Source organism: Astatotilapia calliptera, chromosome 19 (genome assembly GCF_900246225.1).
Source record: "Astatotilapia calliptera chromosome 19, fAstCal1.2, whole genome shotgun sequence".
Taxonomy (NCBI): Eukaryota; Metazoa; Chordata; class Actinopteri; order Cichliformes; family Cichlidae; genus Astatotilapia; species Astatotilapia calliptera.
The window spans coordinates 3503600-3529532 of record NC_039320.1 but is presented as its reverse complement, the minus strand read 5'-3'; the positions used below and the strand labels follow the sequence as shown (position 1 = coordinate 3529532).

The 25933-nt window shown below is 38.5% G+C and overlaps 1 protein-coding gene across 3 annotated transcripts in view; it reads right to left on the bottom strand.

The window, feature by feature from the left end:
- Window positions 1–25933, bottom strand: part of slc4a11 (solute carrier family 4 member 11) — a 103263-nt gene that overhangs the window by 6921 nt on the left and 70409 nt on the right. For 2 of the 3 annotated variants that reach the window (XM_026151298.1, XM_026151299.1), the window contains exons 6-17: window positions 23645–23677; window positions 19701–19782; window positions 18090–18213; window positions 15843–16052; window positions 12846–12930; window positions 11757–11882; window positions 9965–10078; window positions 8767–8899; window positions 7229–7302; window positions 4221–4440; window positions 3688–3794; window positions 737–902 (exon numbers count right to left, since the gene is read on the bottom strand). In XM_026151298.1, the coding sequence (XP_026007083.1) occupies window positions 737–902; window positions 3688–3794; window positions 4221–4440; window positions 7229–7302; window positions 8767–8899; window positions 9965–10078; window positions 11757–11882; window positions 12846–12930; window positions 15843–16052; window positions 18090–18213; window positions 19701–19782; window positions 23645–23677 (1474 nt within the window). The remainder of the gene's footprint in view (window positions 1–736; window positions 903–3687; window positions 3795–4220; window positions 4441–7228; window positions 7303–8766; window positions 8900–9964; window positions 10079–11756; window positions 11883–12845; window positions 12931–15842; window positions 16053–18089; window positions 18214–19700; window positions 19783–23644; window positions 23678–25933) is intronic. The other variant, XM_026151300.1, reaches the window with a different exon arrangement.

Sequence of the window (25933 nt, the reverse complement as noted above, 5' to 3'; positions counted from 1 at the left end):
TCTGTGCGGGTGGGGGAAAAAAGTTCAAATGCTTCAAAAAAGATGTAAAGCAAATAAAGGAATGGACCAGATAAAATAACACAAAGAACAAAGCTGCAGCAGAAATAGCTTCAGCTGTTTGGGACTCTTTTATTAATGACATATGAAGGAAGACATGAGGTATAAACAAAGTGAATTCTGTTTACCACTCTTTTTCATCTCACAATGAGTCCCATTTTTAGATATCTTTAATTCTTTTTCTGAATTTTGAGGACTAGTGGATATCTGCCCTCTGGGGAATTCTTCCATATTTAGAGCAGACATTTAGATCCAATTAATCTCTGTCCAACAAATGTACAAGCTAATGCCAGAAATTCCATCATTATATGTTTTCATTGTAGGGCTGCTAGATGGTTGATGGCTCTAAATTGGCCCATCCAATGCAAATTTAGAAGAACTGGGTAAAAGCTCACATTGTGTTTTGGCTCCGAGGCTTCTTTAGAGCTCTCTGACTGTGACAATTTGACTTCCACCCTCCCCAACAGACTGGAAAATATCCGGTTGAAGCAAATTCCAAAGTGGAGGAGTGGATCTCTAAAAGTCTGACAGCATTCCGAATGGTCACAGGAAGAGTGCTAAGCAAATACTAGAATCAACTCAACTTTCCCCTTGGTGTTGTTAAGCTATTTTCAGTGAAGAGAGTTTTGCAATCATATCTCTTAGATGTCCAACGTCTGCTCAGCATATAAGGATTTACCTGTTTTCTGGTGCGTTCGTCAGTGAAACGACGATGTTCTGGTCGATGAAGATAAGGAGGGCCAGGAGAAAGCCGAGTCCCATGGCGCTGACAACGTTCATGGGCGACAGCCGCTCAAATGGTGCCACGTTGAAGGTGGGCCGGTTATGAACTTTAAACACTGGAACTGTTTCAAAGGAAGAAAATTAAACAAAAAAAAAACAACAACCACGAGTTTAAGTTTATATTACAAAATGATGCCTTAAACCGCCATCATAACTCATATTTAACTTTAGCCTGGGACATGAGAAACATCTGCTTCCAACAAGATTCTTGTATGTGTGAATATACTGAAATTCATTAAGAATATTCTCAAGAAAAGAGCTGTGTAAAATTCATTAGCATTACTCCTATCTCATCACATTCAATCATTACAAACACGACTGTCTCTTAAACTCCTGTAATGACTCATGTTTTTTTTCACACCAATAATCATAAGAGAGGCTGTATTTCTTTTTTTCAAATGCTGAACATCTTTTTTGGCACACTCTCCTGTCAAAGGCGGTTGAATTAAGTGCAGTTGGTTAAATTTAGGAAGGAATGACAATACAATAATGGCTCTATTATCTTATGACTTATTGTCTCTGGAGGTAAAGCACTTATATTTAAATTCATTTGAGGGTTTGGCACTGATCTCTTTGTTTCTATGTCGACCTCTAGAGAACAGCTGCTGCCTTGGCAACAATGAATGGGGACACAAAATGATGCTAAACAATAGAGGATAAAAATTGAAAATCTCCAATGTGTTTTGGCCTGTGCCTTGATTGGGGAACATAAAAAGACAATAAAGGCGTTAAATAAGAGGGGCCTCGCAGTTAGAAAACATGTTTTGGAAATAAAAAGGTTATAAGTTTGGGAGTATCTTCAAGTAAGTTTAGGATATCTTCAAATTCCTTAAATGGAGCTCAAAAAATACCACAGTATGTCACAAAGTAAGAGATTGAGCAATCACTGTTTACACTTAGGTTGCTTCAACAATTTTATTTCATAATTGTGTAAAAATGTTAAATGTCTATTCCTGACAAACCAGATGCTCAAAAAAGCTCTCAAGAGTAAATTATTAAAATATATATTTATAGATGCATTCAAGAAACGATTTAATGTCTCAGTTATCTTCTATTAAAATGCCGTGACAGACTATAGAGATAAATAAAGTTTTCACAGGCCTTCATAGGAATTAAGAGGATAAGTAGTAGCATAGTGCTGCAAATCACATGCACTTGATTATTGATCATCCGCATGTGCGAGCTCCTCTCTAAAAGCACAAGTTTCGACAGTTTGCAGGTCTGGAGTATTCATGTGTTTGTTAACACAATGCAACAATCCTCCCATGAGTGACCGTCCCAGCAAATTCACCCCAAGGTCAGACTGCAAGACTGCAGAGATACTATTAAAAGCAAAGAGCTACACTGCAGACTCTTCAGGGCTCCATTAGCCATGTTAAATATTAAAGTTAATGACAGTACAATTAGAAAAATAATGAAACCTCTTATTTCTAAAAAGAGCATGGTAGCACAGGTTAAGAATAATGCACAGCGCCTGTTTTGGCAAAAACCACAACGTATCAGGACAAATACCTTCTACCAACTTTCTAGTATGGTGACAGAGTGCTGATGATTTGGGCTTGTTTTGCAGTCACTAGACCTGGGCTGTTTACAGTTACTGAGTCAACCATGAACTCTGTAGTGGACTGTATCCTTATGTTAAATATGAAGCTGTCTGTCTGCCGGCTAAAACTTGGCCAAACAGTCTCACTCGACAGGATGGTCATCTCAACAATACCAGCAAATCTACAACAGAAAAAGAAAAGAATCCTAGTATTTCAATGGTCCCTGACACAGCCTGACTGAAACGCTATAGTGAGACTTGAAGGGGGTTGTTGCCATTGCACATTGTACTTTTTTGATGACAAATATAGGTTGTTTTCTCAGGCTTATATTATATTATTTTGGAGTGTGTATGTGATGTGTTGGTTGTCTGTTTGTTTGTTTGTTTGTTTGTACGGACATACTGCAAATCAATTTCCCGTTAGGGACAATAAAGTTACCAAAGTAAAGTTACCAAAGAAGAGAGCTACCTACAAACCTCAATCAAGTGAAACAGCCCTAAAAAGAAGACTGAGCCAAAATTTCTCCACAACAGCGCGAGAGACTGACAAAGTCAAAGTAAACAATTACTTCAAGTTATTGCTGTTGAAGGTGGTTCTAAAAAGCCAGTGAATCATGGGGTGTACTTATTTTTTCACAGAATTGCATAGAGTCCTGTGAACACTCACTTTATCACATGATTATGTAGTAATTTGAAATGGAATTTGTGTGGGCATTCAAGGTTTAAAGAGTTTTAAGAACATGAATCTCCCCTTACTAAATAGAAAAAAAACATGTGCAAGGTTTAATAAATACACAATTACTGAGAAAAGAGAAAACTAATTAACCACTAACCAAGTATTAGGGACAGTTTCAAGTTTTATTTTGTGGTCTCTTTTGAATGAAGTGGACATTATATAGCTGTCGAGCTATACCGCAAGTCTTCCACTAATCACACAGACAATTGATGGTTTAGTTCTTGACTACTCGCAGTAACATCCTTGACCAAGGCAATGAACCTCTATCGCTTTGCGTGTGTGAGAATTGCAAGATACGTTTTCCTCCACCTGTGTCAATGACTTGAATTTACTGGTACAGGCCAAAGTCACAACACCTTCTCCAAAATAAAAGTGTTAGAAATAGGGTGAAAAAAAAGTGCTGCACCTGGTCACATTATTCAAACATTTTTAGTTTTAAAACAGTTTTAAAGTAAGAAACACACTATATTACACTGCATAGTATTATTTATAATGAACATCTCAAATGCACTCTATAACTGCAATAAATAAATTATATTAACACTACCAAGCAATAAATGATACTGACGTTCAATGTCACTGAAAATGTAGGAGCCGATGAAGGAGAACATGAGCACTGAGATTGGCAGGGCACAGTCCGACAGCACCTCCCTCACTTTGGCATGCAGGAACGGACTTGAAGAGAGAGAGGGAGAAAGGAGAAGGGAGTGAGGAGGGAGAGACAAATAATAGAGGAATACAATTACTGTGGACAAGACAAGGACAATGGCTGCAATCCTGACACTGCTTAAGTACCTTGGTCCGCCTTTTACTTACACAATTGAATCGAGCTTTGAGGTTGATTTGATTACTGGGAGCAATCAGAAGTAGAATATTAATGCTTATTAAATCACAGGCTGGAACAGAAGCTTCGACTGAAAAGTGAGCTTTGTAAGAGCTGTCTGGAAAGTTCCTGTAAGCTCTGTCACTCCTGCAATCTTTAGAGTCAAGGCCCTACTCAGCGGTATTCATGCTAGCAGGCAGTGCTCCCATCCAAACACAATTTAAACTTCTCCAGTGATTTATGTTAAGACTGCTGCAGCACTGCAGTGCTGCACATACCTCCTTTTGAACTGGTAGAGAGTATAGCCCATCCATAATGTCCCGAGCATCAGCAGGAGGCAGAGGACAGGTCTCTCTCGACTGCACTGGATGAAGGATTCAGTAAGTGCAAACCCCGCGACCACCTCACTCCTGTTTCCCCCCAGCAGGTCTCCACCTTGAGGAAAGTCCCCTATGCTTCTGTTGGCCAGTGTTGGAGCGTGGTAGTACCTATGAAAGACTGAAATCACATTCACAGTGTTTAGCTATAAACAGTGTTGGGGAGTAACGAAATACATGTTCTGGGGTTACGTATTTAAAATACAAAATAAGTAACTGTATTCCATTACAGTTACCGCTTAAATTGGTGATAATTACAATACAATTACTTTGTTGAAATCAATGTATTACACGGCTGTCTTTTCCTGTTTCATATTTTAGGCTATGCCCTCTCTATCCCCTCTCTAATTTTTGTAATACCACGCACTGCCGGAAACCCAAACAAAAGAGGCTCTAATGCAAGCGTCCTGTTAATGTTGGTGGTGTCAGTTACACAATGGACCCGGAGCCAGCACAACAGAGCCAGCAGTGCACGGGCAGGAATGCGTTTCTTACTTGGAAATTCCAACACCACTTCACATTTAAAGAACAAAGGGATGGGCGAAATCTGACCGTGCAATGCAAACTCTGTTTATCAGCAACCATCTGGAAGTCAGTTTGTTTTTAAAAACAAACGTTAGCCTACTGCAACTACCTTGTTTTAGTTGTGGTAGCTACCTGGGTTATGTGCTACTTCAGTATCGTCAATGTACTATTGCTGTGTGATTTATTACTATTAATGAAGGCTGCATTACAATCTGGTAGCTAACAATGTTAGCTCGGTGGCGAGTAGCCTTCAGTAATAGTAACAAATCACACAGGAAAAGTGCATTCATGTAGTTGTGAAAAGCATGACAATATATCAAGTAATCCAAAGTATTCAGAATACATTACTCACATTGAGTAACTTAACCGAATACGTTACAAACTACATTTTGGGCATGTATTCTGTAATCTGTATTGGAATACATTTTAAAAGTAACCTTTGCAACACTGGCTATAAAATGCATCGTTAGTGCCAACAGATTCCATGTGAACCATCAGAGATACAATGAACGGACAATAACAACAAGTATGCTGCCAAAGTCTGGTATAGTAAATGAAGCAATATCACAGATCTCAAATGAAATCCAAAACTTACAGCTGACATATTTATAATCCTTTAAAAAAAATATTGATTGGATTCCTATTAAACAGGAAAATCTTGAAATCTTTCAAGAAGCCTTGTATATAACCTAACCAAAGCTACAAAAAAATGTCAATCATGCTCAGGTTGCATTGTTCATGTTGCAGTCAACACAAAAAAGGCAAAGAAACAAGTCTTTTAATAATGTTTAAATCTTTCATGAAGAGACACGTGAGAGTAACTGTCAGTACTGCTGGGGATAAAACTTTGAAAGCGAGATAAATCTCATCTGAGTTATGCCTCTACACTGAATGCCCATCAACCAGGCTGTAAAATACTCAAGGTGCTATTTTTCTTGTATGTTTGGGTGTTTGATGCCAGTGTTCTCTGTCCAACCACTAAATGAACCAGTAACCTTTGTGATAATCTAAACTAATCAAATTTAGCAGAATAGGCCGAGTCTGGATTAGGGGTGAAATGATGGGGAAACAGCACAGAATACGTTATCTACACCTGCTTTAACAAACTCTGCCTAGTTTGCTTAAATCAGTCTTTGCACCCATAAGGGCTGCAGAATAAATAGCTCACCAACTGTAATGTGTGGCTAAAGGCTGGGATTTTAAGCTCAGTGGAGATGGTTTTCCTGCCATTGTGACTTAGAATGAATGCACAACTTTGTCTCTTTAATTTCATAATGAGTGCAACATAATACCTTCTAACATCACTTGAGGAATAGTGTGCGAGATGACTAGCTCCCTCCACAGGTCTTTTCATCAAACAGGGATAAAGTTACAGGCTAGGCGAGGTTGTGCAGGTGACTAGATACAGCCCCAAACTGTATTCATTTGTGTTAGTGGAAAATATTTTGGAGGAACAGTGTCAGCAAAATAGCATAGGTTAATGTTATGGTAATGGCATATGAGCTCGGAGCGTATTTTACAAATGGCTTCTGAAAATTGAACTACTGCACTGGCAATCTACAAAACAGGAGAACACTGCATTCAAAATAAATTACATTCAGCTATCGTCATCTCATTTTTGTGAAATTAAATTGTGTAAAATATTTATGATATGGGACCATAAAAGCTGGGGTGGTATAATATAGCTGCAGATGGGGTTCAAAATCTGGACTGATTAATTTCTAAAGCCTCTCAACCTGCTGACCCACAACAGTAACAAATGACCTCGTATGGTATTTCTGTCTCCCTACTATTTTAAAAGGTAATATTTCTCAACATATGCTTGTTTATCTAAATTTACTAATTGAGATCATATTATTATATTACCCGTGGTTCACTAGTAAGTCATTTGGCAGGTGACTGTCTAACACTCTTTTGGTCTTTTGTTTTGCTGTCAGGGTATTAAATATAAGTCTTTAGCTGTTATTATGAAAGAATTCTATCTGGCCTCACCATCACAATAAACACAGTTTGTTTCTTGATAAGTATTCGATTTTAAGAGGTGCAGAGGACTGCAGAAGGAATATAGAAACACTGGAAGAAACTATTCGACAGTTTTTAATTAAAAGGATTAGTTGAAGAGATCTTATGACTCTCAGCTGCCCACTTAAATGATAATCTCAAAATTCACTTACACATAATAATGTGTATGTATGTGGCAGTGAAGGCCTTTATTTTCTTTATCTTTCGGGGCTTAGAAATCACATCAGACACGAGCTTGCGGCAGATTCGACAGCAGGTGTGTTGAGTTAGCCGACTACTTGATTTGATTTTCACCACAGAAAAGCAACGTGTAAACAACTCACAGAAAAAAAAGATATTTCTCGTGTGTGTCATGAACTTACTTTTGACTGTGCCTTTCACAGCATCAACCACAAAAGCAATGGAAATGAACAGGGCAATGACCTCCTCTGTTGACCTAAACACATTACACAATTAAGACCGTTGTAAGACAGTAAAAACTAATATAAATACATATAAATAAAAAGGACACCCATAATAAAAAAAACACATAAGAAGGAAATGAAAATTAATGAATTAACAAACATATTTTCAGAATAAAGTGTGCATTACTGTTTTCTTATAATTGATACTTTTTTACAGTCTTGTGTTTTTAGGGTACATGAAAGGGTTTTCTTGTATTAGCTGCATTAGTCCAATTAGAGATCATAGGTGGCGCAGCTGTGGTTACCAAGTTTCTTTGTTAACCCGGGTTTTCATCGAGAGCTCAAATAGAACGGCTGTTTGACGGCTTGTTTGAACCTCCTTCCATAGAAAATGCAGCGACTATTCAGTCAAGAGGAACACGTCACAGAGCTCGACTATGACACAAACACGCATTGTCTAAAGGCAAGACAGGAATGTCGCAAACATTGTTAATGTTATAAATTCATTAGTTAAATATTTATTTCAACACAGAACACACTATCAGCATTGTCATTTAACCTTAAGGTTCCACATTAGAGCTTATAAATACTTCAAATGGAAGCTCAGGAATACTCAGGAAGTCCATTTAAGTCTGACACTGACCAATAATGCAGAATAACCCTCCATGGAAATTACTTTAATCTCTGGCCAACATGAAGTTAATTTCACTGCCTATATAAGACACTGTGATAAATACATGTAATTCATTTTATAATCTCCATTAGCTGATATACTGGCAGTATGACACCAACTTTGCAATAAACTACAACTATAATGCATCACCAACTAAATGGATGCGGTTCCTAAGATAACACAGTAGCAGGATTTACAGGTCAGTATCATAAAACCAGCCGAACAGCAAATTGCTGCAAGTCCCATAACGAGAGTTGGCGCTGTTAGCCAAGTACCGAGTGGGAAGTGCATTACAGCTGGTAGGTGTTTGAATGCATGCTGGTCTGGCAGAATTTGAGTATAAATATATTTATTAATCAAAATTATGGACTCTTATGTATGGAAATTTCAATGCAAGATATTTCCCAATCTGTGAACCAAAACAAAACTAAAAACTGTGTTTCAAATTTACTCAAACTGTGTAACACATACTTTTTTCAAATTAACCAGAGTTGCACTGATTGCAATGTTATGTTATGCCACACATGCCTGGAGAGTAAATATAAACTACCTTTAAAATAAGTAAATGGAGCACATAGCAGTTAAAACTACTTAAAAATACTAGAATATAATAATAATAATAATACATTTCAAACATTGATTGTGTGCATTCTTTAAAAACATCCTGCTGTCCCATAAAGTTTTCTGTTGTTACAAGACAATTTAAAACATTTTTCTATATGACAGAAAGCAACCAAAATAAAAGGAAACTCAAAGTGATTAAAAAATTGGACTTTAAAAATTAAAATACTCCAACATATAAAATTAGGAATATGAAGGACACCTTTTGAAGAGCTTCATGAGCAGACTGACATTGAAGATTCCTCCCAGGATGAGAAAGAGGCAGTTCCACAACCCAATGCAGGCGTAGAAAGCTGGGAAATCCAGGTTGTAGTCGTCACAGATTCCTCGGATCACTGTGTTCCAGTTGCACATGTGCACATGTAAACAGACAGACAAATAAACCACATATAATAAATACACATTATGAAACTAAGTAACACAATTGCTATGCTAATTTTGTGATAGTGAGAAAAAAAATGTTACAAAAGAACTTCATTACAGATTTCTCTCCCAGCAAAGACTGACTTGTACACACACAAGTACAGACACATAAACAATGACTGGAAAAAAATTAAATTCATTCAAACATGAAAGGACAAAAAGAACTGTAATAGGTTTGATAAAACCATAACAATTTTAGTTGTAATCTTGAGCAGATTTGTACGCAGATGAGTTACAGCTTTACAAACAAGCCATTGTTCTGCTCAGACAGGCTGCTGGAAATGTGCTATAATTATGCCCATGAGAATGCGCATAGCACAGTTCTAACCCATTTACTTCAAAGATCATCACACCACAAACCTAACAAACAGCCTTGGTATTAAAACTACATCTTGGCATCGGAGTTGCTGCTTTTCCTCATCATGGCCTGATACTGCAGCTTCCAGCCGTCAAGATCGTTTAAATTCCAACCAACAAAACATCGCTGTTGGGTAAAAACCATGTAACAGTTTATGCGCTGTCTCTCTCTGAACTGAACCTAAAGTTTACATGTTTGTGAATGCGATGAGTGACTCTCCTGACCCGCAGGCCCCTGGAACCAATCATTACATAACCACAGTGCGCAAAAAAAAAAAAAAAAGTTCTGCTCCTCATTCTTGAAAAAAAAGAAACAAGTTTTTGAAGATTTGTGCTTTTTGCTTGACTGCACCAGGAACACTCATTAAGGGCACATGTGTGAGCTAACAGCTTAATTACTCTAGCGGTACCGCTTTCTGGTAAAAGCAAGAGCAGATGAGGACAAGAGTTTATGGCTGGTGTTCGACATGGTTGGGTGCTTCTTTTTCTTGATTTTTGACGTAATCTTCTTAGTACTCCACCCACTCTCAGCCTTCCATTCAAACTGGCTGTCAGCAGAAACTGTGAAAAGATAAGTGCATCTTGATTGAGATGAGCTGAATGACAGCGGGGAAGCCTACCGCTGATGAAAATGGCGAGGGGAGCTGTGGTTAGAGGGATGACTAGAGGAGAGCCGGCAAACAACGAGTAGATGACCCCACCGATACTCTGGCCAATGATGGTCTTCCGAACATCTGGAGAGAGATGACACACAGAGAACACACAGCGTGAAGCTCTGATTAATGTGCATGAGTGACTGCTAGGGTTCCTTTGAAGCTGAAGTAAGTTACATATTAATTTTTCAGATAAGATACGTTAACTTTGGAAATATGTATATTTTTTCCCTTTTCGTTTTTTTAAACAAAACAGCTAATGTGATGCCTTTTCCACCCCCACCGAGTACATAATTATGTGAATATTTTCCAAAAAAGAGGCTTCAATGTTTCACTGTTTTACTATGTGTATGGTCACCTGAAACTTGCAAGTACTTTTGAACAATCATCAGCTCACAACTATATGTCTTAAACTCAGACTTAAAACAGAAAAAAGTGAAGGTCAAACATACAAGAGAAAAATACTTAGTAAGGAAAGTGCTTGCTCATATAGCACAATGAATAAAGGAGAATTACTACTAGATTTTGGCACTACTTACAGAGACCAAACGTAGCCCTTTCTGGTCTTATCCAACAGTATCGTGCAACAGTCTTGAGCCACTACTCAATTGTTTAGATTTTTCTCTCAAGGAGCTAGAAATTCTTGTGATTTAAAAAAAAAAAAAAAAAGTAGTCTTACAAATTGGCACCATTGAGTCTATTCTGTATTTCCCCATATGTCTGCATGTTTCGATAAATTACTGTAAGTTTTTCCAATTTTCCTAGCCAAATATAAAGAAATAAGACTTGAACACTAATGTGTTACTATTTAGTAACTCAGTGCATTCATTAGCCATGTTATCAGCTAGAAGGTAAAGAAAGTAGCTAAATCACATTTTTCTGAGCTAAAAACGTAAAAACTGGGTATTGTGAATTTTAAACAGGTGCTAATATTTGCTTATTACTTGTCAACTATGGAAATAAGGAACTGCTTTGTTTATTTTGAAATGTCCAGTAGTGGAAAGTTATAAAATTAATTTTTTTTTTAAAGTGATTGGCTGTTTATGTTCTCTAAATATTTTTGTACAAAAGGAAGATTATTTTCAGTTGAATTAATGTTATTTATTTAGCGCAAATTCACAACAGTCACCTCGTGGCATTTTACATTGTTGGGTAAATGCCCTAAAATACTAGACTTGCTAACCATGTCATAGGTCTGTTGTGGGTGTGTGTGTGTGGGCTGTTCATTGCTTTGTGTGTGTACTGAACTGTTTGACATTCTTTGTTAAAACTTCATTAAAATTATTTAAAAAAAAAAAAAATGTGTACCGTGTTTCATAATACTGCCTCAAGGAATTGTTTATCATGTAAAAAAGTGTTTTAATGTGTGAAAATACCCCATATACATGAAATGGAGATTATCATATAGATATGATTCAAAACATTGCAGTATATTCTAATCTATGTAGTAAAATACTGTGGTCAGTGGTTTTGCACTGAAGTCTAGCAGGACAAGCACAGAGATGACAGAGACCAAAAGAAGATCATTGGCAACCTTAATTAATGCTGCTTCTGTGTTATAATGAACTCTAAATCCTGACTAAAACTCTTCTTTCTAATTTTAAACTTTTATTTTTCAACAGTTATTTTCTTAAACAATTGATAAAATAGCTGTTTTTACACCCAGCACTTGATACTGACATGGAAAAATTTGCAGGAGCTCAAGAATCCCAATCTGAGAAAAGCGTTCATGTTTCTAGATTTAAGTACATGTTCATACCGATCTCGCCACGTGTGCTCTCATCATTGAGGGAGCCGAAAGCAATGGCAGGGAGGAGGATGGCAATGTAGAGGAAGATGGCTGTGGTCATGTACTTCAGCAGGGTTTTATTACTGCCAACTATACCTGAGGGGAGACAAACACAAACACATGAGTCATATTCACCTCATAATGGAGCGGAGGAGGCTGAACACTTTAATTTCAAAACGGCAAGAACATTAGCACAGTTCATCATTCAGTGCCTCTACATCTATAAACACCCAGTTCATACAGTAAAAATATTCTACGGAGGATTACGCTACCTGCTGCCCTTTTAAAATATGAGTCATTTGTTTTGGTTTCGTGTCATCCATCATTTTGCAAGAGCAGTTACCCAAATGATGGATAACTCATTTTGGAATAAAACACTTTAATTGGGCTCTAATGTGATCACAACAATTTTGGTCCTGTGACCTTCATCAGATAATCATTCTCTGATGACGCTCACAAGACAGAAATATCTTGATTTTGTTACTGCCCAGTCAATGTGTTTGGTTGGTGTGACACGAGGAAAGACTGAAAGAAAACAGCTGAAGAGGAAATGCTCCTAGAAAACTCTTTACTCTGTCGGCTTTTCTTTACAACAGACAACCATATTGAATTACACAGATTAATCTAAAATATTTCTACACAAGCTATTCTAGCAACTAATTAACTAACATTAAAAAAAAAAAAACTCAACACTGAGTAAGATGTACATTTATTTGACTTGAGACACAAAAGCTCTTTCATATTTGGCAGCAGTGTGACTTGATGAGTCGATAAAACCACCAGCTGGATGCGTTTGCAATGAGAATGTATAGTATGCGACGTGTGTGAAAGTCTCGTGTCTGATGACTGAATACTGGACATATGGAAACATATGAGAGCAGTAAGGCATCCGAGATTTTATGTCATTTTAGCAGGAGATGACCCTAGACGTGACACAGATGCAGCACAGATGTAACTGAGGCAAAGGGTGACAGACAAATGAGGAGCTGCCAGAAGTACCACAGTGTGCCATAACAAGCAAGATGATTCATTTTCACTACAAGTTCAGGTCCAGCCTACCATCTGTGAAGTCAGAGGGGTAGAAAGGCAGCCTGCGGCAAAAGTCCTCATAAATTCCCCGGCCAGCTTTGAAGAAATCTTTACACTGTGAAGACAAAAGATTACTTTTTAAAAATGAGAAATAGTCTCACTGATGGAGTCCCACCTGCACCACCTTTCGTCAGGAGAATTACGTATCACACTGTAGAACAAGAGCAAAGGAATCAACGCTGTGATATAAAATGAAATAATGTTAAACAAACCAACATATGTTCCACATTATAGAAGAAAAAGCCACTCTATGGCTTGATGACGACACACTAGCGGCAGTATCTTCACGATGATGTGAGCTGGGATGTTTTCCAATGAGAACTGTACCTTTTTACAACGCAAAGTATCAGACACTTAGATGAAGATGCCGCTCATACAGACCACTTGAAGAAAGGAAGACAAAGAGTTTCCCTGCTGCAGAGTTTAAGTTCATTAGAGTTACCAGCTTTAGAAAGCAGCAATTAACAGCAACTCAGATTAGTGCCAGGAGTTCAAATAGCAGATACATCTCAGCATCAGCTGCTTAGAGGAAAACCTGCTGCACAGACGCCACTATTGAGGAAGAACAATGATAAGAATTTGGCTCAGTCAAGGAGCACAAGGAGTAGAAATCTTTTTTTTTTTCCATCCTAGTCCGATTACGATGTCAACTAGGTGAATCGTTGGTATCTGACATTAAAGAAAAGATGGTGGCACAGGGGTCCAACGACTAAAGGGGTCAAACGACTAAAATCGGCCAACACACAACCCCAGGGAGATAGGGGTTGTGTGGCTGTTGATTTACAGGGTCCAGGCTGGTTACCTAATGGCCAGATACTGTTTCTAATGAAGAAGCAAAACTGATGGAGTGACTTTTTCTCTGTCGAATCTGGATTTGGGTGCACAGTAAGATCACTGTATCACATGTAGGTCGTTCTGCCAGTATTATTTTCCCTGTCTATAGGAGGCATCGCCCCAAAGTAGCTGAAACTAAACGGAGATGAGCATTTCAATTAAACCCATAATCTTAAATTATGTCCCTCTTGATGCATATGGCTCTGTTTTGCTTTTAGGCATTTTGCTAATTTAGTCTGCCTTATCCACAGTGACCTTGAAGAGTAATAAAAGCCAGAGGCTGTATCCAGCTCTGAAACCTCGTTTTATTTTAAACACGCATTGCAGTGGACAATGACACATTTAGATTAAAAGTTGCACATTTGATGATTCAGCTAAGACGCTGGTGATTCCACTGGGGGGGGGATCTTTGAAAGATCATTTGAGTCATGACCATTAATGGCGTAGTTCTTAAAAATCATATAATCTAAAACATAGCAAGTAAAGCAGCATATTTGGATTTGGATGTACATTTAATGGGATCCCCGTGTCTCCAAAAATGACTGGGAAAGACAGAGAGACGACAGCATCAGTGACGGAGAGAAGTATAATTTTACACAAGACAGGAAGAGAATGGTTATAAAGAGCCATGTGATTTAAAAGGAGACGTGAAGTGTTTCATTTTAAAAGATGAGCTTTCAGGTTACACCAGACAGGGAGTAAATGTGTAGCCCTGATTAAGCTTATTAAGCAAATTATCCAATTACCCAGTGTTTCATTTTCTTGTTGAACATAGTATTACGCAATGAAGTGGAACGGATGATGATAGGGGGTGGCTGAGTGGGAAAAGCTCCCAGGAAAATCATTCTGGCCTCATTTGTCATCCTAAAAAGTTTGGATGGTCTATGACAGATCAAAGGTATTTACATCACATGTAAACAACTTTTTTTCTCCAAGCTGGCTAGTTTTAGCTACACATGCTTGCTCGACAATGACTGTTCATTCATTAAATCCCTATACATCATGGAATTATTTATTATTGCAAGGAACAATGTGTGTGTTTGTGTGTGTGGGGTGAGGGGGTTGCAATCACCAGCTTTTGGCTCAAGTTCGATAAACAAAAGTCTCAGAGAGGAATTACCGTCCACCTGTTTGCCATTCGTTCTGATGGAGTGAGGCAACAGAAAGGAAAAACATAAAAACACAGCAGCAATTTGACCTTTTTTCTTAAAGTACTGGAAAGTGGTTTGCTGTTGCGGGTGGTCCAGTGTCAATTTTGGATGTGGAACAAGGAGAAGGCGGACTGGCTGGCTTTTTCCCTGTAATTTTCTTTCTTATTTTATCATTTTCCGTTTCCTCTTTATTCCACCTGCTCCCCCTCCCCCATCACTTCTTTCCCTTTTCACTCCATCTGTCTTTCCCCATATAGCCCTCTGTCTCTGAGTGGCACTGAGCCTTTCAAGCCCTGGGATAAACACCTAACAAAATCCTTTGCTGTATAAAAAACAAACAAAAAAAACAAGGGGAAATGTCTAGGAGCTGTGGCATGCCAGTGGCAACATTAGGAAGAGATGTCGGTCTGTGGCATTGAGCAGAGCCCCTCTGGAGGTGTGTGTGTGTGTGTGTGTGGGCGAGCACATGCACATGTAACTAAGGCGTGGGGAGTTCTGACAGGACTGTGAGAGATGTAAGGTCATTTACCCACTGAGGAGGCCTGGCAGGAGTTGATGCTGATTGATTAGGGGGAGAGAAAAGATTGAAGAGTCAAGCCAGTCGAGCGAGGAGGAGTGGAGGAGTGAAGGGGGAGGAGGAAATGGTGCTGAAGGTTGACGAAGGGAGAGAAAGAAAGAAATACAAAAGAAATAAAAATAATAATAATTGTACTGTATGTGCGCAGTTCTCTGTTCTATACACAATCATAAGGATGTGAGATGATCAAGAAATAAGCGAAAGGTAAGGGGGGATGAGGCAAACAGAGGAAAGGAAGAAGACCTCAAATATAACATCATCACAAGTTCTAACCAATCACAGGCACCATTTCAGGGCACCAAGCACGACTCATAATGCCTTCACATCACTTCAAAATGTGCGGAAACGTGTCTAATCACCCAGCACTGACACACACTCGCACACTCATAGATTTTCCTTGCTGACCTTGAGGGGTTTATGACTGCGAGGGTCAGTCTCCTCCTTCCCCAGAGCCGTTGGCTTCTGGTTGGCTGCCGTGAGCTGGTGCCTCTGGAACACCAACGCTTCCTTAAACTCCTCCTGTGTCTTTGTCTCCAGGAGCTTCTGCCTGAAGGAGATGTCAGAGAAGAGGGTGGCGAATGTGCGACCCAGCTCCATCGCCGTCTTGGTACTTTTCTACAACAAAAAAAAAAAAAAAATGCAAAGTGATACAAAATGTAAATCACGAATACCTCCTACATTTCTTTGCTGATCATCCGTTTGTTCTATACAGTTGTTTGTATACCGATCAATCACTACATGTGTAACTGCCTGTTTTAAAAAAAAATATATAGGTAAATAGAAAGGCAAAGGTGGGCGAGGGGTGGGTGCATACTGTCTTTAACTAGATTATTTTAAAACTGTGTTTGCGACATACCAAATATTAGAATTAATACCAGCTGCAGAGGTGTTATTGATATGTTTTTCTGTGATGCACTGCAGATATACAAAACTTCAAAATCTCTTTTACAAAGGAGAGACTTTTTCATACTAAAGAAATACTTTTTAATTGCAAAACATATTTAAGTATTTAAGGTCAATAGTTTGCCCATGCCAACTGGAAAAATGTGCTTGTAGAAATTGATGAGCACCCTGCTGCCAACATAAAACTCAGAGGGCAGCATGTCAGACAGGCAAAAAGCTAGAGGAGTTTCTTTGAGGGTAACATTACATGAAACAGTTAATGAAAACAGAACTTTTTTTTTTTAAACAAGGGTCATGTCTTTATACCATATTCAGTCTGGTTAAAGAGAGGAAGGAAAAACAGGGGGAAACAGTTTCTAGACAGCTCTGTAAATGGTGGTTGATGGAAACGGTCCATTCTTACACATGCTAGATCACATACATTTGCCAACCAAAGGAATTTCTATCATCATTACCATCATGCCCCTTCAAAGATTTTTCTCTGAGAAGCATTCACCATCAAGGATAATTGAGGCATAATAATGCTTTATGTTTACTTGGGGCTTAGATTAATGTCTCTGAAAATACCATTAGTGGTTCTGATTGCTGCCAATAAGACTGGCGAGGAGGGTGCTGTAGGCACCACTGAAAGAAATAAACATAAATGAGGGTTCATGGGAAAAGAGATAGAAACAAGCAAATATACAGAAAACATAATGCAACAAGCTGAAGCATAACCGATAACCAGGTTTCCTCTTCCTCGACTGACCACCTACCCAGTGGTGAAAATTACATACTTGGGAGGATACCAAAGTAAAAGTGAGGAAAGCATGAAATCTCTCTTCTTCCCAGCAGGATGGGGGTTGGGAAGTCGAGGGTTTTCACCTGGTTTGGGGCAACAATCAGAGTCAACTGAAGGAGGGAGTGAAGTGTGTGTATGCGAGTCGAAAGCTGAGGATGAAGCAGTGGAGGACAGAAGGGATGAGTGGGTTGATGGGAAGGAGAAAGAGTTCATGGTTTTGATGGGAGGGAGGGACATTACAGGATGTGTGTCTCTCCAGAAGCTCTTCAGAGCTGAAGAAAAACAGCAAACACAAACACAACAGTGACCCGAAAAGTTCAGCAACAGAGAGGCCCTTGAACTGATTTCAGTTCAGGAGTCAATTTGGCCATTTAGCAGTTCTGACATCATATCTGTCAGTGTTTCAGGTATTTTCAGATACATATCTAAATATATGAATATAACGCAGAAATAGACAGATTATATCTTCACAAATAACAACCATATAGACCCTAAACATCATGCGGCCTAACCAATATTTAATTTGTGGTGCTACAATTATGTAACATTATATAATAATATAATAGATTTGTGGTTTCTTCTGCTTTGCATTTTGAATTAAAATAGCAGAAAATCCTTTAAAGCCAATCTGTGCATTTTTTGTACCAAAAAAAAAACAAACAAACAATAAAGATAAGAATTATACTGATTTTATAATTTTATTCAAAAATGAATTTGCTTTGAATTATTTTTTTAACCTAAATGAACAGGTTGACGGGCAGCTCACAATAAGTGATTTTGCAAGAGCAGAACAATAAAACAGATTTTTAATTACCAGGAAAAATATTTTGTTAAATCACACTGGGCTACAAGTGAACATGAAATGAAATAATCAAAATGAATAAATGAAATAGGAACTAATTAACAAGTGACTAACCAGCGAAGACATAAATCTCATGTATCATTCCCTATGCCTGTGGGTTAGTTACCATTTTGAGAGGGGCCAGTATCAGGATGACATAGCGGACCTCGCAGCAGTTCTCCCCCCAGTTTTGTGGCCTCTCCAGGCGGGAGATGCACACATGACGTTTCTGGAGATGCTTCACGTTGCAGCTGGAGCACAGAGGGAAAAGAAGGAGGTTTTATAAATGTCAACACCTCACTTCACCGCCAGCGCCCTTCATTTCCATAGATTAACCTCTTTCTCGACAGCAACACTTAGACAATATTCAAATATGCCAGGTGAGCTTGCATTCACATTATAGGAATGCATGTGAACATACATACATAATATTTAAATATCACGTCATGCATATTTAAACATGGTCAGTGTAAAAAGGCTTTTTAAAGATTCATATAATTTCCATGCTCCGAAAACCACTCAGTGATGCTTCCTGGCTTATCATCCTCAAATATGGCACTCCCATGTGGTAATGTTTGATCATAATATGACGGGTATCACTCAAAACTTTGCATTTCTGTTTATTTTACTTGCCCCCTTTCCTCTAAGAAGGAAAGTATACAAACCACACCAGTGAAAACGCCACCTAGTTCCCAAGATCCCTACCTTACTAAATTTTCACCTCTCAATCCTAGTCTCAGTCGCCTGAGGTTACTTCTTCCTTCCATCCTTACGAATGTCTTTTTCACAGATCTAAATCCAAATGTCACTTGAGTCACTAGTCCCAGTAAAACACTAGCCAATTGAACAGTCTTTGTTACTGAAACTCCTGCCATCTGTTCCCCCCAAAATGAACACACTTTCAAAGTCTCTTAGATCTTTTCCTCTTGGCATCTTGATACAAAATCAGAATATGCTTTAGCATTTTTAGACCTGCAACAGAGAATGATTGGATATTAACTGCCTAATTATAACAAGCGGCACACACGTGGAAGCATCTGCATTTCTGTGTTTCGCCGTTTGTTCATTTATACTTTTTTCCCCCTGATTTGTTACTCGTTTGTATTATTGACATTTATGCACAGCTGACCCTGGATACATTTTTTTAAAAAGAGATTATATATTATTTCAGTTGTACTTGATTTGGTGATGATGTCATCCTTTCCTTTGCATTACGTTTACCACCAGGAAGCCTGTTAACATGACACGAGAAGAAAAAAATATCCACCTGCAGTGACTGAATGCTCCAGAGCGCACTTTGCGATTGTTCTCTGCTTCTTCAGCGTGGAGATGACCACCAATTTGAAAGGTAGGGAAGTAAGTGCAAGTAATTTACTAACTTGCACATTCAGTCAGATAATCGACTATAGGACAGAGCAGAGAAGGCTGTGTTGCAACACAGGTAGGGTGACTTCATTCTCTATGAAGGACACCATACTGCGGCAGCTGTATTCAGCACTTATTGTAATATGCTAAAATCAAAATCTTGTTTTCAATGTGAGTAGTAATGTATGTAACATAAAATACACCTATAATCTATAGTGATGATGAGCGTGAATGTTAAAAATAATCAATTTATAACTACATAAAAGCATAAATGAGTAATAAGAGAAAGCATCTTATAACACATTATTATAAATACAACTCTTTCTCTCGGCTCCCTCACACACATGTACATACACACATATATTTTGCTTACAGGATGCAAAGCCAGGACTGCTGGTACTGGACCCCTGTGGCGGTTGCTGTAACTCCCTGGATCGTCTCTGAAAGCAGGTGAACTGCAGACCAAAAAGTCAGAAGTCAAACAAATGATCTGAGATCAAGTGTCACATACTCGAAGCCCCCCTGAAAAGTGTTTAACTCCTGTGTGTGCGCGTCTTAGAAATCCATGTCAACCCTTAAGAGTAGCTGACTGTAACAGTGTTAAACTCTATAAAAACGCGTCACCACATTAATAGGAGTACCTACTGTTTAAGTTTACAAAATTCATGCATTTGAAAACACAAATTAGCTTAGATTTCATTTTTTTATATGGCCCAAAAGGCATCATTTAAAAGCCTAAAAACATTCAACTGAAATCTTGTGCCTTTTCTGCTGCGCCAAACCTCTCGATGTGTCGTCTACATCAGAAGTGTCTAACAAGCTCGCCTTCTGGTTTAGACAGTATCGCCAGGCTGCGCTGTGTGCACCAAGACAAGCTAATAAGGGTGTCCATCCAACCTTGGAAAACACCATGCTCATGTTCAGATTAAAAAAAACATTTCATTATGCTGCCATGTTTACAGAGCACAAATCATTAAACATGGGCAACTGGGGGCACTGCTGAAGCCAGCTCATTGCTTCCTAATAAGAGGAATCTCCCTTCCGCTGTCTCCCGCTGAGAGTGATGAATAATAGTGTTTTGGGGGACATTCTTCAGCAGCCCCGAATATCCCAAACCCCTCTAGAAGATTCAGTATGTTTTGCTTCGCAACATCCTCTTCAACTCATTAGTACTGAGAAAATTACAGGGTGGAAATGTTTTGTATCGTAAGCAGCGGGGACGATCATTTCCATATCATTCTGATTTTCCCTGCCAGTGGTTTTTCTCTCTCTTATTCCATCTGTCTTTGTCTTTCTCTCCATCACTCTTCTTTTCTCTCCCTCTGCCTTGCCGTCTCATCAATAAAGTATCCTCCATTCATGCCAGAAAATGATGGGCGTCACCATGACAACAGTATCACAGTGCTCAAGGAGTGAGAGAGCCAGGAGGGGAGAAATGGGGTGGGGGGGGCAGAAAGATACACAAAAAGAGAGAGAGAGAGAGAGAACGCATGTAGATAAAGAATAAGGGGGGAAAGAAGTCTTTAGAGACAGAGAATGACAAGGATGAAAATGAAACCAGCACGTGGTGAAGAAGAGCGAGAAAGAGGTGTAGGAAAAGGAAAAACAAGGGGCAAAGAGAGAAAAAAGAAAGAAAAGAGAACAAGAGAGACGATGCATGCAGCAAGAAGGCATTAAACTCTGAAAGAAGAAAATGAAAGCGAGAAAAATAAAGCCAAGGGAATAAAAATAAGTCATACAAAAAGTAAGACTTAAACGAAATGACAAGAAGAGCTTGAGACAGAGGGAGGAAAAAGGGAAGGAGAAGTAGAGGAGATGGACTGGGATTCAATTCAATTAATAGCAGTAAGCCTGACAGCCATGTAATAATCAAAAACCATCCAATTTCTCATTGACGTCAGGGATGAGAAGAGGAGAGAGAGACAGACAGAAAGAGAACAAAAGAAAGATTAAAAGATAAAGAAAGGGGGATGAGGATAAAAGCAAGAAGAGAGAGGTAACAGAAGAGCAAAAGACAAGAAAAAACAGAAAGAGAGGTAAATGTGTGTAGTGAGGTTATCTGTTGTCCTCTATATCGACAGACTACGTTGTCAATGTCATGCTAAAAGAAGAGAAGCTAATGGCTAAATGTGCTAGCTGCAAGCCTCAATATCACATCATCCACTTCAGTGTGTTTTGTTAGCTGCATATGCCTTTTCCAACAGAGGCTGCTGCAGTGTAGAAGGAATGGTCATCTTTAGAGTTAAATGCAACAACAGCTAAAAGTATAAAAGCTCTATACAATTATGAGCAATGCAAGTGGTCAATGAGGTGCGTTAAAGAAGGCATTTTTATGATAAACACATTAAAATAGAAGATTGTGTAACATCTATGACTTATTCTAATATATAAACTTTTGCAGATCATCTGATCCAGTAATGACCTAGACTAACTACCAGCTGTGTAATGAGTGACAGCCAGTCAGAAGGTGTACACTGCACTCCCTTTGCAGAAGACTGTGACACAGAATTAAATATGACCAGAAAGGCAAGCGACGGCAGGTCACTCAGTGCAAACCAAAATGAATGGGGAGCAAAATGCGATGTCATAGTTCGTTCAGTTTGTTGATTATCTCGTAGAAGCAGAAAAAAAAAAAAAGATTAAGTGTAGTGCAAGGGAATAAATTGTGTCTTATGTCTCCAGCTCAGGTGATGACAGGAAGAAGAGAACAAGTATTTGTGAGTGATTGCTGACATGATCAGGACAGAGACTAATTAAGAGATGTACATTTGATACTTGTCAGTTATGTGAAGATTTCTGCACGGTTTCATCAGCTTTTGCTATGCAAACACTTCTATTTCCACACAGAAAAGAAGAAAAAAAAACCTGATTCTTACACGCAGCATATCAAATGTGACAAACTTCAATGGAAAATGAGGAAAAAATATGAGGAAGGCAAGACCGGATGGCTGGATTGGTCCCTTTGATCTTTCTGTATTCTTGGTGAATTCTTTAACTGTGTTATTCACAGTTTGGTTGGAGGGAGAAAAACAGATTGCAATTTCTGCAAATCACATGAGGATAAAGCCGTCTGTCATAAATAAGGGAGCGAGGAATCAATAAATATGCTAAACCAGTGAAAAAGATGTGATATTCATATTTTTTTTCGGTTTATGTGACAGAAAATCTGCAGAGATGTGCAGGTACAAAAACGCATCGATTCATTAGTTTCCCAGTTGATGTCTGAAAACGGTACAAGATCTTTTGGCAAGGTGACTCCTTGCATTACGCTCAGAGGTGACCTCCAGAAAGCCTCCTCTGTCTACGATGCCTAAAAGATTAACTGTGGTCTTAGCCACTGGTAGACTCGCATCATACATACACAAAACCCCTCAGTCACACACACTAACACACAAAGAGAAAACGATTGGTTTCCTTCAAAGAGTGTGAATGTTGCAAAGGGCACTATGAAGGAGGTGATGAAAACATATAGGTATCCATCACAGCCAATCACAAGGCACAAATGCTATGGTCACATGGTGAGGAAGGGGCCACTAGGACTGGGTCAATAGTGAAACTTCATATTTAGAGAGATTTAAATTGCAGTGATTTCTTTGGATAGAAACAAATTAAATGTGCAGTAAAATAATTAGTTATATAATTAGCTTATTAATTAAAAAAAAAAACCTGAATATAAAACCTCTGAAAAATAGGTCATTTTTTCCTAGCAAGGACATAATGTCTATTCTAAACTAAAAAATTTTAATTATTTTGATTTTATGCTTTAACCTCGTAAGACCCAAACTCTTTCATGGCATGCATTTTTAATTTCTCTTTGATATTTAGGCATATTTTTACCTGATTTTTGTTCGAAGAAAAATGAGAGCCACATATGAGGATATTAGTTTAAAATTTTGATAAAACAGAGGCAGTATATTGTCCTCGTAAGTGGATATCAGGCCCTTGTAGAGCAAAATTTAGTATTTTGGTCTAGACAACCCAAAATGTGATGTCCACATATGTGGACACCAGGTCCTAGGAGGTTAAATCTCATTTAGATGTATGAATTATTCGATCACTTTACAGAACTATCAGTTTTCTTTTTACGCAGAACTGATAACTGCTGGTTGGACCCAGCGTTGACTTGAGGGGCCAATGAAGAGGCATCGATATCTTGCTGGTGTCTCTAATCATTTGATGACTCAGTGGATCGACCCAGTCCTGAGCACGGAGAGGAACACAAACGGAATACTGATGGTGATTGGTACAGGAGCAAACGACTGATTGCAGCCTCACGGCGGCTGATGCTGACATTTTCATCCAATTAGCACAGCTTACCGTCATCAAAGAAAACGAAACTTTGAGACTTGTCTGCATGGGGAGAAGGAGGAAGAAAAACCAAGAGGAGAGACAAAGAGTCAGTTCAGTCACCTTTTCTGGGCAACAGGCTAGCAGTTTTCAGCAAGAAAATGACACGCATACACACACTTTCCTACCGAGCAGGCACACACATAAATATCTCTACTGAACAGAAGCTTCATTTCCTGCCCTCCTTTACCTCATACATATTAAATATCATTTTCCAGAGAAAATCTCGTCTTTGTTAGGCACAGAGAGATCCCATCTTGATTACTGTCTACAGGCTATTAACAAAAATTGGATTTTATCTCCGATAACGGTCGTGTGTTCAGCTGGTCCAAGAAGCCCAAAGACGTCACTGATGAGATCAAGATGAGAAAACTGGCATGTATGGCCACCATATATCATGATAAGTAAAGTGGTTAAATTAATGGTTTCAAATTAGTATTCTGATCTTTCCTGAAAAATGTGCCACAATGAAAACTCATGTGTCTTGCTGTGATATAATAAGGGTAAAACAAAGTCCAAAGGAAAAGATAGCAGCATTCATGGCAGTACTCTCAGGTTAAAAACACGAATCTGTGCAAAATATGTTCTTTGCAAACACACACAAAAAAGACAAGCAGTAATAATCCCCTCCTGGTTGAACAGATGGTCAAGTATTTCTGAATTTCTGAAGAGTTTAAGGGTGACAAAACTCACAGCGTACACAGATGGAGATATACATTTAAATAAGGCACTTACAAAAAAACAAAAACAAAAGAGAGAGACCTACCCTAAGTTTTCATACTTAAAATAATAAATATGTTGCAGTCTAAATTCAACTGGCAGAAAATAAAAAATACAGCAACACAGGAGGATTATGCAAATCGAGACCAAGTAAAGAGCCAGCAAGATCGATCAAAGGTGACAGCAATTTAGGGAGAAATTATGCTACAGTCATCACAGACAGGGCACACAATCAGCAGCACACAGAGCACTGTGGCTATGAACATCACAGAGGAAGAGGGGAAAATATATTTATACATTATCATACAAAACACTGTCAGTTATTCTGTGGTAGCGGATCATCATTTTGGTCAGCATCCTAAAATCATTTAGTTCTTCAAGTACTCCTAGTTTGTCAAAAAATTATACATTACTTTTAAATTTTGGTGTACATATTAAAAGCGGAAGTAATATTATCATGCGTTGCATCATCGTCAGCGTTGTTCATTATTCCTCTGCACAATCCCGCTCTCCATCGCTGAATCCCAAGACAAAAGCAAAGCAAAAAAACAAAAAACAGCTCAAGTTGGCCTCCAAAAAGAAAAATACTCCTCTGTACAAGTAGGAGCAGGACTAATTATCTCTGTGGGCTTTCATCTTTTTCATTTCTGTAATTCTCTGTTCTTTCGGTGCCTGTTATAATCTTGCCCTGTTCTCTTTATCTCACAGCTGTACAGTATTACACTCCAAATGAGCTGGTCCGCTCGCCAGCCGTAATACCCCACTGTGGCAGAGGGAACCTTGATATGGCAGAAATTAATACCTGAAGAGATATGTCCCGTTGATAACATACTTACGTGCAATATGAATGTATTCCCCCAGGAAAAGCCTTTGTTCCTTCCCAAGAGATATTTTTTCCCCTCAGCGCTGACACGAGTGTTTCACTGGTGAATTCAGGGATTCTACCAGCAATGTGAAAATTCAAACTTTGTTTGAAATGCACCGCTGAACCACTGCCATTGTTATTAATTTATTAGGACGACCAAATCAAAGAGGTGAAATCCACAGACTACTTGGTAAACATTGTGTAATGCATACTTGAAAGACTAAACTAATTATGAACATTTCTGTATGTTCACATCCTTCTTTGAGCATATTATAGTAGCCTCTGTAAAGTTTTCGTGTAAATGTTTTCTGAATAGCTTCACTATGCTTATTATTAATGACCCCCACAGTTCAGTCTATTATTACCCTATTCTGTCTGCTGCAACTGATGCGTCCCTGCTGCGTGATGAGTTTCAGCCTATTTTTAAAATAGTATTTTGTGTCGCATAATAAAACAAAGAAATTATTGATTATTCGTTGTTTAATTCATAAATAAGTTCAAAAAGAATGTAATACTGACTGCTGCTACTCTGTTTTCACAATCAAGCATCACTTGAACAAAATGTCATCCCTTCATTTATGTATTTTTTTCATTGATTTTAGAAGCACACAGCCCAGACTTACAGAGGAATCATTTTTGTCAAGATGACAGCCATAAAAAAAGGGAAACAAAAA